General features: G+C 47.7%; 1 protein-coding gene across 1 annotated transcript; it reads left to right on the plus strand.

The window, feature by feature from the left end:
• The first annotated feature begins 54 nt into the window (after positions 1–54).
• Positions 55–4,816, plus strand: FOXL2NB (FOXL2 neighbor). Its single transcript, XM_017523700.2, is given in 6 exon segments — positions 55–283; positions 1,284–1,287; positions 2,313–2,403; positions 2,405–2,429; positions 3,040–3,066; positions 3,069–4,816. Coding segments are annotated over 6 exon segments (699 nt in total). The 5' UTR covers positions 55–183; the 3' UTR covers positions 3,521–4,816.
• The last annotated feature ends 7,404 nt before the right edge of the window (positions 4,817–12,220 follow it).

Genomic DNA, 12,220 nt, shown 5'->3' on the forward strand with positions numbered 1-12,220 from the left:
TAGCGGGGCGGCTAGCCGCGCACGGGCGAGTTCATCTCCAAGTCACTTTTTGTAAACGCCCCGCACAGCCTGGACCGGCCTGCCCCCGCCCGGCGAGCCTCGGGGGCCCAGCCGACAGCCTGGCTCTCGCTCTCATGAGCCCTTGAAATCTGTCGGTGCTCGCTCTGAGGACTGGGCCATGAGATGACGATGACCCCGGGGGGCTCCGCCGGCACCCGACCAGAGCCCAGGAAGCTCGGGCCCCAGCGAGGAGAGGCGCTCCAAGCCTCCTCGCGACTTTCAGGTGAAAGAAAACGACTCTTTTGCTTTGCTGTTTGCCGCTGTCTTGAGGCTGAACTTCTAGCTCGGGGCTGGGGAGGGACGAGACACCGAGGGGGGCGGACTTGATAGGGTGGGAGAGCTGCGCTGAGGTTTTGGGAAAGTCAGCCCAGAAACGCGTGTGACTGTACGAAGAAACCTCGGCTTGGCCTGTCCCTCGCGGAGGCTGGAATAGGGCTGGGGAGAGGATCTCTGGGAATAGTCGCCTAGGGGCGCTGTCTGAATCGCCTTTGCCTCTTCCTGCGTTGCCAGTGGATCTAGGAACCAGGCTTCTCCTTGGAATCCGTGTACTGCTCCTACGGGGTTGGGGTGAAGGCTGGATGTGTGCTTTAACAACACCAAGTGGATGCCCCTTAGCTATTGCGCTAACGCAGGCGGGGATGTGGCCCGGGACTTTGAGGGACTGTGTATGTGTGTGCACAGGGGTCACATGTGGAAGTCATGGAGAGGAGCTGTCCTTGAGATGGGTGAGATACCAGGTGCATGTGTGCTGCTTAAAAACAGGTATGCACATGTACAAGGTGTGAAATTGGTATTTACAAGGTAAAACACACCTATACTGATAGATATGTAGTATGTGCACCAAGTATTAGAGTTAAAGTAGCTGGCGGATGTAGCATCTTCTCTTTTTCTCCTTTCTTCTTCCTTCCTCCCTTCTTTCTTTCACAATTCGTCAATGCCTCTTTCCCTCCCAGTGTATGTATTTTGTCACCGGCTGGGAAGAAAAACATCAGACTGAGGAAGGTACTTGTTCAAATCTCTCTCCTGATGAGACACTTGTTCTGATCTCTCTCCAGAGGATCAGGAGTTAGTTGTCACCTACCTTAAGTAGAATTCTGATTGGAATCCAGTTATGTCAGCATGTACAGAGATTGTTTCAGGGAAAATCAGATGTGCCTTTTAACAGTGTGCTCCTTAACAGCACCTTTTAACATGACCTTAACAAAAAGTCTGCAAAGTATGAGAGAGATGGCCAGTGTTTTGAATCCTCAAGCTCCAAACTCCTTGGTGCTGACGAGGGGGGCAAGACTGCCTTATGGAGAAAGGCGGACTGAATGGATGTCATGTAGGTGTGTGTTAGTGATTGGCATGTCTGGAGTGGCTGGCTCAATGCCTGTCCCTGCCTCTTCCTCCCAGGCTGCTTAGTCTCTGAGGGTTCTCTGGAAGCCCAAGGAGCCTTCAGTGGCCTGTGGCTCCAGCATCCACAGGCCACCTTTAAGTGTTGTCTGCTGCTCACTCAGGCCTCCGATCTGCATTGAGATGAAAGGGAGGGAGGACAAGGGCGGTGAGGCTTTTTGGAATTCAGCATCTTGAAGATGACACCAGAGAGGTCAGCAGGGCAGCCATTGCCTGGTCACAAGAGTGAGAGGGAGCAAGGATATCCCCAAAGTAGTTAGTTTTTTTTTTTTTAAATGGGCATTCTCCCACCGCACCCAGCAGACATGGGGGAAGCAGCAGTTCCCTAGAATCCCTGCTGCTGCTTTCTGAGCTGGAGTGCAGATGTTTTTCTTCTTCCTTGCTCCTATCCTTGCCCAGGCCTTGGGTGGGAGTGGTGAGTCAGGTTTGGGGCTGCTGCAGATTGGCCTCAGTGCCTATCCTCCCCCAAGCCAGGGCCTGGTGAGGGGGAAAAACAGCTGGGTCTGGCCCCATCCTGGTGGGGGCTGCTGTCTTCTTTTCTCTCCTTTTTTTTTTTTTTTCTGACCACCCAGGCTGGCTCTCTGCCTCTCTCTCTCTTTCTTCTCCTCGCAGGCATTTCCGCTGCTCAGCCCTGCAGCAGCCAGGTGTAACAGCATTGTTGTGTGTGTCATCACTTCCCTGAATTCCACACTCGGCTCTCTTTTCAGCCTTTAAGGAGCGTGTGTGTGTGTGTGTGTGTGTGTGTGTGTGTGTACGGGTTGGGGCAAAGGAAGGAGTTCCTCTAAAGGATTTTCGGAGTAGAAAGGAGTTCTGTTTCTAAAATATTGATTTCTGACTGTCCCTTAGAGGAACAGAACCCCCAGCCACGTCAAGAGGAGGATGCCTGATGCGTGTACTCTGGGAAGGGCTGGAATCAGTCTCCCCAAGATGTGCCTTCACACGGCTGTCGGGGCATTCGAAGGCTCAGAAAACAGGCTAGAAAATGCGGGCGGGAAGCCTGGCAGGATGATTACTTTCAGGTCCGCTCCAGGTCTCTGCGGAAAAGCCAGGGGCTTCGGGCTGGAGGTAGAGAAGCCTAGGGAGAGAGTAGAATCCTCTCCATGCCCGCCCATCCAGAAGTCGGTGGAGCTGGCGTTCCAGGAAGCGGTGCGGCGCGCCTTGATTTACTTCTCAACCGTCGGAGGCAGGTTGCTTGCTGGCAAGGTCGGGATCCTCTCTGAACAGGGCATATTTTGCCTAGGTTTTGTGGACGCCAGGGCCATTTCCTTTTCTCCCCGCGGCACTGGCGTGACTCAGGGCCCCAGCTTAGTAACCTTCAGGCAGCGCTCACCTCCAAAGGCCAGGGTGGTGGGCTGGACAGAGCTCACTGCCTCTTTGCCCCAGTTTTTCAGGGTCCGGCAGCTGCAATTCAGGAGCCACCGGCGCCTCCTGACCATGGTCTCATCGGAGCGCCGCTTGCGGATACAGTTCCAGGGACCTGCCGACTGAGCGCAGTCTCAGCTCCCGCGCCTCCTTGCAGCCTGGCCCCGCGCCTCGGAGGCCCCGACAGCCCGCGCGAGGGATCTACTCGGCTTTTCTCTCCAGGGCCAGGAATTCTGCAACAGCGGCAGAAGCGGCAGAGCCTTGGGATCTCGGCGGCCCAGCCTTACTAGGGGAGCATTGAGGCTGCTCCGAGGCAGGCAGCGCTTCCCTAGAACCGCTCAGCTTGCCCCGCGCCGCCGCTGGCTGCCTGAACCAGGTTCCGCGGTCCCCTTTCCTAGTGGGACCCCAAAACACCCGCCGGCTTCCCACTCCTGAGCGGGAGAGAAGAATAGAGCCTGCGGCAACCCTCTCCTTGCAGGGATGGCCTCTGCGGTGCTTGGACAGCAAAGGGAAGCTTCATTGTGCCAATTATTACATCCCCATACACTCCACGCCTCAACAACTGTCAGCACTCACTCCCTCCCGGCCCCTCACACGGCCCTTTGCACCTACACCTCAGGGACTCGATGTCCCTCCACTCAGGTCGTGTTACTCTACCCACTTCTGCCTCCCTCCCTCTCCGTCAACTCCAAATCCCCTCTAGTTTTCTTCTCTCTGCCCCCTCCTCCAAACTCCTCTCCCAGTCACCAGCTACACATACGAATTCAGATCCTGCAGGTGTTGGTGGAAAACATGTCAAGCCAATGCCCAGATCCTAAGCGTTTTCACACACTGCTCACCCTCCCATCTTATGACACAGAAGGACCTCTGGGCTCCATGTTTACAAGCCTGATTCCCAGAGCCTGTTGATTCTCTGATGTCCTTGGGCTGTGGTTGGGGTGACTGGGCTGCCACCTAGGTGTTTCCATGATGGGATTGCTGCACAGACTGCAGAGAAGCTCAGGTACACAGCACATTCCAGATGCACTGTAACATGCACAGGTCACTCACACAGGCTTCATCTCTGTCTGGCAGCTCTGCTGAGCTTGCTGCTCAGACCAGCAGGCTGCAGCAGCACACACCCACACAGCACCAAGTCTGAAGTCAGTGGGTATTAGTCTGAGAGAGTAGGGGAGTGGAGAGAGAAAGAGATATTGAGAAAGAGGAAAGAGAATCGACTTCCTACTCTGGGGAAGAACTCACACATGAGAACTGTTTTCTATTGGTAAGTGTCTCACTGAGCTCCCCTCTTTCTCCCCCAGAAGGGCTGAGAGGCAGCAGACCAGAGCTCTGGGCTCCTTCTTACCTTGCTGAAGTTGGGCTTTGAGTCCACTAGCATCATTTTGTCCCCAGGAGTATGTGCCCCACCTTTGATCAGGCAGAATGCAGGGCAGTCGTAGGCCTTTCTCATGGTGGAGGCTAACTTGGAGAAAGGCAGAAGGGGCTGGGTCCTGGGCCATATGAGCCCTCCTCCCTCCTAAGACCCATGGGATGCTCTCAGAGGCAGATTCTAGGGTGGCGGGGGCTGCTGACAAGCTTCCTCTGATATCCCTCATGACATTCATGGCCCAAAGCCATTTTGTTCAGCTTCGAACAGTGAGTGCCTTGCCAGAAGGCCCCAGACTTGCTTGGGAATATGATGTGCTCTTAAAAGTTGCTTTGTTGCCTTTCTCCACAGCCAGACTATAAACCTTGATGGGCGGAGATTCTGCCCTCCACTTCTCACTCAGTGCTTCCCACCAGGATAGGCTTAATGCCTTCTAATAGAATTGGAAAATGGCTCTGCTTGACAGAATTGGAAAATGCCACTTTCCTTATAATGAAGTTAGGATTTCCAAGAAAGGGACTGTAGCCAAGGAAGAGTGGTTTGACCATTGAAAGGCAGCTCAGGATCTGAGAGTTCTCTGTCATTTGGGGCTACTTGCTCATTATAGCTGCATGACCATGGTGTTGGTTAGGCAAGGACATGATCAGAGACTAGGGAGGTGTCCTTGTCCTTGCCATGGTTAGGCAAGGACGAGGACGCCTCCCTAGTCTCTGATCATGGTGAGGACCTGTCTGAAACATTCAAACTAGACTTTACTGGAAACAGAGAGGTCTCTGCGTTCAGGGCAGCTGGCTCACAAGGTAAGGCCTGCAGTCCCCACCCCCATGCTAACCTATGAGGGGATGCCAGAGAGAGCCCTTCCCCCCTTGGTCCCCATTCCAGGCTCAGTTTTCTCCCACAAAGCCTAAAGAGGATAGGCAACTGCCATGCAGGGAGGCAGTTTTAGATACCTAGCTGGCACAAAGTCCAGAGGAAGGGAGGGAGAAGTGCTGAATTTTGTATTACTCTTCTACTTTAGGGGATTTTCCTCATGCCAAGATAGGGTGTATGTGTGTGTTTGTGTGTGTGTGTGTGTGCGTGTGTGTGTGTGTACAGTATAACTTTATTAAACACATTTTTTTTTTGAGACAGGGTCTCACTCTGTTGCCCAAGCTGGAGTGTATTGGTACAATCTTGGCTTACTGCAACCTTCACCTCCCAGGCTCAAGTGATCCTCCCACCTCAGCTTCCCAAGTAGCTGGAATACAAGTGTGAGCCACCACACTCGGCTACTTTTTTTTTTTTTTTGGTATTTTTGGTAGAGACAGGGTTTCACCATATGGGCCAGACTGGTCTTGAATTCCTGAGCTCAGGGTGATCTTGAGCTTCAACCTTCCAAAGTATTGGGATTATAGGCGTGAGCCACCATGCCTGGTCAATTTTTTGGTTTTTATTTCAATAGTTTTGGTGGAACAGATGGTTTTTGGTTATAGGGATAAGTTCTTTAGTGGTAATTTCTGAGATTTTGGTGCACTTGTCACCCGAGCATTCTACATGGTACCCAGTGTATAATCTTTTATCCTTCACCTCCCTCCTTCCCTTCCCACTGAGTCCCCATTATATCATTCTTCTTTTTTTTTTTTCTTTTTGAGACAGAGTCTTGCTCTGTTGCTCAGGCTGGAATGCAGTGGCATGACCTTGGTGCACTGCAGCCTCCAGGGTTCAGGTGATTCTCCTGCCTCAGCCTCCTGAGACAGGGTCTACAGGCATGCACCACCATGCCCAGTCAATTCTTTTTTTTTTTTTTTTTTTGAGAATCTTGCTCTTGATGCCCAGGCATCAAGATTCAGGGCAGCTGGCTTACAAGGTAAGGGCCTCTACCCCTATGATCTCGGCTCACTGTAACTTCCACCTTCCAGATTCAAGAGATTGTCCTGGTTCAGCCTCCTGAGTAGCTGGGATTACAGGTGCCTATCACCAAGCCCGACTAATTTTGGTATTTTTAGTAGAGACAGGGTTTCATCATGTTGGCAGGGCTGCTCTCAAACTCCTGACCTTAAGTGATCTGCCTGCCTTGGCCTCCCAAAGTGCTGGGAATACAGGTGTGAGCCACCATGCCCGGCATGCCCAGCCAATTTTTGTATTTTTAGTAGAGATGGGGTTTCACTATGTTGGTGAGGCTGGTCTTGAACTCCTGACCTCAAGTGATCTGCCCGTCTTGGCCTCTCAAAGTGTTAGGATTCCAGGCGTGAGCCACTTCGCCCGACCCATTATATCATTCTTATTCCTTTGTGTCTTCATAGCTTAGCTCTCACTTATAAGTGAGAATATAGGGTATTTGGTTTTCCATACCTGAGTTACTTCACTTAGAATAATGGTCTCCAGCTCCATCTAGGTTGCTGTGAATGCCATTATTTTATTCCTTTTTATGGCTGAGTAGTATTCCATAGTATATATATATATTGCATTTTCTTTATCCACTCATTGTTTGGTAGGCATTTAGGCTGGTTCCATATTTTTGTATGCAGTATAACTTACAGATGGTAAACAATATACAGCTTGATGTATTTTGACGTATAATGCAGTGTGTAACCACCACCTGGATCAAGATATGAAACATTTCTAGCACCTCATAAGGTTCCTTCATATGTCTTTCCAATCAACACTGCTTCAAAAGGAAACCATATTTGGATTTCTATCACCATAAATTACCTTTGCCTGCCTTGAGCCTTATATAAATGGAATGTCTTAGCATGTGTGCATTTATGTGTAGTTTTTTCTGCACAACATCTTCTTAATACTCACTGGCCTTGTGGCATGTGTCAGACATTCATTTCTTTTTATTGCTGTGTAATATTCTAATATTTGCTTATCCACCCATGTGTTGAGGGACATTTGCTTCCAGTTTTCAGGTATCATAAATAAAGCTGCTGTCCACAATGTTGTATATGTCTTTTTGTGAAGGGCATTTTACTACTCTTGAGTGAATTTTAAGAGTAGGCATATATTTAGTTTCAATAGATACTGCCAAACAGTTTTCAAAGGGATAAAACCAAATACAGTGATATACAGATAGACAGACATACTTTAACAGGGCCTTTTCCTTATAGATATCATTCTCTGAAAACCACTATTTACCTGTACTTATTATTACTGTTATTATAAAGGGAAAAAACAGATTTTTCTTTGTTTCTTTTTTTTTTGTTGTTGTTGTTGCACAAGGTCTCATGCTGTCACCCAGGCTGGAGTGCAATGGCGTGATCATGTCTCACTGCCGCTTCAACCTCCTGGGCTCAATCAACCCTCCTGCCTCAGCCTCCTGAGTAACTGGAACTACAGATGCTCACTGCCACACCCAGCTAATTTATGCGTTTTTCTTAAAGGTGGGGTTTTGCTGTGTTGCTCAGGCTGGTCTCAAACTCCTGGACTCAGATAGTCCTCTCATCTCGGCCTCCCAAAATGCTGGGATTACAGGCGTACCACTACACCTGGCCAAAAATATAGCTATCCGTTATTAAGCACTTATTTTGTGCCAGAAACATTACATGCATTATCTCATTTCATTTTTATGAGAAACTTAAGGAATTAATACTGTTCCCATTTTACACTTGAGGAACCTGAGGCTCTGAGAGGGTGAGTAACTTGCCAAAGGCCCCCAGCTGATAAGTGATCACTTGACTGTGGGCTCTGAATTTCACTTCCGTACATATGCTTCTGTTTGTTCCTGCTAGGTCAGGAAGTTTTTCCTTCCATCTGACCAAATCTAGCTGCAGGTTAAGAGACTCATTTCCTATGCACCTGTGGTCCTTTCTGCATACCTTCTCACGCCTAGACTCGAGATCTGTGTACACACACATATACACACAGTTTCTCTCCCACAGCCATGCACATTCACTGTGAAGAAGAAGGGAATGGGGCCAATTTGGTGAAGATTTAAGAGCTTGCCAAGTCCTGGGCTCAGCAACCTAATGGGGTCCCTTTCAGACAATTTGCAGGAGATTGGACTATTATTGGTCTAGGGACCAGTCTGTTTCTGGATGCTATAGAGGATAATTCAGAGGCTTTCTTTCCCTGGGAAGAGATGGGAATTCGGTTCTTCTCCCAGCATGTTGAGCCAAGCCCACGGTGGGCTGCAGAGGCTGATGCCTAGGGCATCCCTCTGCAAAGTTTGTCCAGAGACGTTGCCGTGGAAGGTGGTTAGTGGGGAGGATGTGTGTGGTCTGAGCAGGAAGTCTGGTGAACTGCCCCTCTGGGCAGAGTGCTTGACTAGGCCCTGCACAGAATGGTCACTGCAGGAGGCAGAACCAGCAGCCTCCTCGGGACCATGGGTTACCAAATCTCCAAGTCTCCAAGCCCCTAAGCTTGACTGAGAGGAGCATTGCTACTCTGTGGGTAGAGGCTGTATGTGGGTTTTCTATGCTTTGCAGGTGGCCCCTCCTCAGGCCCCCTTCTAGACTAATTGAGGTCCTGCTGGGCTCTGGGTTTGTAATTGGGGTAATTGCTGACAGGCTGCTGTGGTGGTACAAGCAGGTTTTTGTTGGAGAAACAGTAGTCAGGATTTTGGGGTTTGGGGTGGGGGTAGTCCAGGATCCCTGTTCCAGGAAGCTCTTGTCTTTGGCCTTTTGCTTGGAGGCAGGACTCCTGAGGACCAGGGACTGGTAGCATATCTGAACAGTAAGAGACCTCCTCATGGAGGTGCTGGGAATTCAGGTCCAAAAGCACACGGAGGGAGGTAGTGGAGCTGCAGCAGAAGTCCTGATGCCTGTCACTGTCACCTATACACACCGCTGACAGGCTGGGAGGCACCACTGTGGTGTGACTAGCAGACCTCTGTTCCAATTCTTACTGATATCAGCTTTGGAAATGACGGGACCTCACGTTGCCTCAAACTTAAATTTTTTTTTTTTAAATCATGTTTTGAATACACAACATATTCACATGGACCAAAATTTAAACATATAGAAGTCTTGCAGTGAAAAGTTTCCCTCTCACTTCTGTCCCCTAAGTCACCCTTCTCACAGACAGCCAGTGACTCTGGCTTCATGTATATCCTTCCAGACATAGTTTATGCACATACAAGCATACTCGCAATATATTCTCCCGTACTCCCTCAATTTTTGCCTATGGCAGCATTGAATGCACAGTGTTCTGTACCTTAGAAATCTTTCCAAATGAATGCATCCCTTTTTAGAGCTGCATGCTATTTAGGTTGTTTCTGATACTTTGTTTTTGCAAGCAATACTGTACTGAATAAACTTGTATATATCTCATTTTGTAGGTATGTATATATATTTATAAAAAGATTTCTCAGATCCAGGAGCACATGGATATTGGGTAATGGATATATGCACTTATAACTTTGATGGATTATGCCAATTCCTTACAGATTGAGCCAGAATACACTCCCGCCAACAGTGTGTGGCATTCTTGTTTCCTCATAGCCACATGAACACAGTCTTTCTTTTTAAGAAATAAATCTTACAGATATAATTGAGGACTCCGGCTTCCTCAATTCCTCTCTGTCTCTCTCTCTCTTGAGGTGATCACCATGGTATATTTGGTGCTTAAGATTCTCATACCTGTTTTTGCACTTGTACTATATGTGCATCCATTCCTAGGCAATACGTAGTATAGTTTTGTATTTCCTAACTTTATATAAATAGTATCCTGCTGTTGAAGAAAGACACGTGCTTGGTTTTTCATTGAACCTTATGTTTGTGAAAAAGTTCCTGGTTGCCACACAAAGACAAGCTCCATTCATTTTCCCTGTGTTGCACCATTCCATTGTATGAATACATCGTGGTTTATTTATCCATGTTCCTGTTAAGAGATGTCGGATTATTTCCTATTCTTTACTCTTACCAATAGTCTTGCTATGGATGTTCGTAGGCATGTCTGCTAGTGCTCATGTGCTACAGTTTACCAAGAAGCGCGACCACTAGATGAAAGGTCACAGGCGTTTTCAACTTCACCAGTTATTGTCAAGCAGAGCCTCAGTGTCTACCTCTGTGAAACAGAGAGTGATGCCTATATCTCAGGGAGTCCATGCCTGTAAGTGGGATGGTGGAGTGAGAGCAAATGTGGGCTCAGGTGTCAGCAGGTCTCGACTTAAATCCCAGCTCTGTGATTTGTTTGCTGTGTGACTTTGGGCCCATTATCCAGCCTCTCTGTGCCTAGGTTCCTGCGTCTGCAAAATGATAATGATAGTATCTATGTTGCAGCGTTTCCGAGAAGATAAATGAAGTGCTGTATGAAAAGATTTAGTGTAGGGTCTGGCACAGAGGAAGCACTAAAAGACCCCAGCAACTGTTAGTAATATATTCATAGTATTAATATGAATATGATAATATTCATTATTGATATTATTATATTGTGCTTTTGATCTCATTTAGGAAATAGTTATTGTGGCACATTTCAAACCTACAAAATAGGAGAGAGAATAGTACACTGAACCCCATCTGCTTCCCTCTATAGCCCCATCCATTTCCTCACCCCTCCCCCACTGGATTATTTTGAAGCCAATCACAGACCTCATATCTATTACTTCATTTGTAAATATTTTAGTTTACATCCCTAAAATATAAATACTTTTAAAGAACTACCAAAAAGATGGTAGCTATTGCATTATCATCATACCTAAAAACTGAGTGATTTTTTAGTGTAGTGAATACCCAGCTCATGGTATTCAATGCTCACATTTTCTCAATGGTCTCAAAAAGATTTTACAGTTGGTTTGCTTGAGTCAATATGCAAACAAGATCTATACTATACATGACATTTGGTTAATATGTCTCTTGTGTCACTTTAATCTATAGATATCTCTCATTGTTTTCTTTTTTTCCTTCTTGCAACATATCTGTTAAAGACACTGTGCTGCTTGTCCTATAGAGTTTCTCACAACCTGGATTTTGCTGACCACATCCCTGTGACATCCTTTAACATGCTCGCCTGTCCTCAGTATTTCGTGTATATTGGTAGATGGTAGAGGCTTGCTTAGATTCAAGTCTGCTATTTTGGCAAGAACACTTCAGAGATAGTGTCATGTAGTTCTATCTGTCTGGGCTGTTTGTCTTTTTATTTTTAACAGTCATTGATGATCATTGCCTAGAGCCATTATTCATTAGGGTTTGCAAAATAGTGATATTTTAATTCTGTCATCCCATCTTCATGAATTAACCAAACTATTCCATAAAGGAAAATTTTTCCTTATCAACCATTTGATTGCCCTGAGGTACGACTTGTGAAGGACAGGCAGGATGAGGGATGGATTCTTCTTATATCTGACGATAATGATGATGGAACTCCAAGGGGTCCTTTAGGAAATAGATGATTTTGTGGGCTCTTAAATGCTATTAGGCGATGTCTTCCACCTAGAAGAAGAAAGGAAGAAAAGAAAGAAGGAATGAAAAGAAAGAAGCACCAACTCCCCGTCATGTCATTTGTTTCTTCATACATTTGTTGAACCCCTTTTCTGTGCAGTGACTGTCCTGGATTGGGAAGCAGAGACGAGCACTGCATGATTTCTACCCTTAGGAAGCCCCAGGTGATAGGGACAAATCTCTCCACAGCTCCCTCAGCCCAAGGCATAGGTGCCATAGGAGGGAAGAGGAAGAAAGGAGGGATTTCAAGCTGGGTAGTATGGGAATGCCTCGTTGGTAAGGGCCGAGTCTCCCTGGAGAGGCCACAGTAGGGCTGAGCTGGCCACCATGCCTTTGCAGGTGCTAGGGACCAGAGGATGGACTGCGATTGTTTTAATCAAGGGAAACTTTCAGCTGCTTACCTGACAGGTGCCCAGGTATGTGCCAAGCGCTCTGGCAAGCATAAGAAAACATGTAGAGTAGTTCCTGCCCTTGAAGAGTTTTCTTCAGTCTGGTTTGGAAGAAAACACACATATGGCCCAGAGAGATCATTAAGCATTGGCTGTAATTTAACAAATTTTCCTTCAATGTTTACTGTAGCTAGAAGCAGGGCTCTGAAGGGGAGTTGGGCCTGACCCCTACCCTCAGCAGGCCATTTGGCCATCTCAGCACATCCATGTTCTGGGTGCTCTGTCCCTGC

This window comes from Cebus imitator, unplaced genomic scaffold (genome assembly GCF_001604975.1).
Source record: "Cebus imitator isolate Cc_AM_T3 unplaced genomic scaffold, Cebus_imitator-1.0 Scaffold30, whole genome shotgun sequence".
NCBI lineage: Eukaryota > Metazoa > Chordata > Mammalia > Primates > Cebidae > Cebus > Cebus imitator.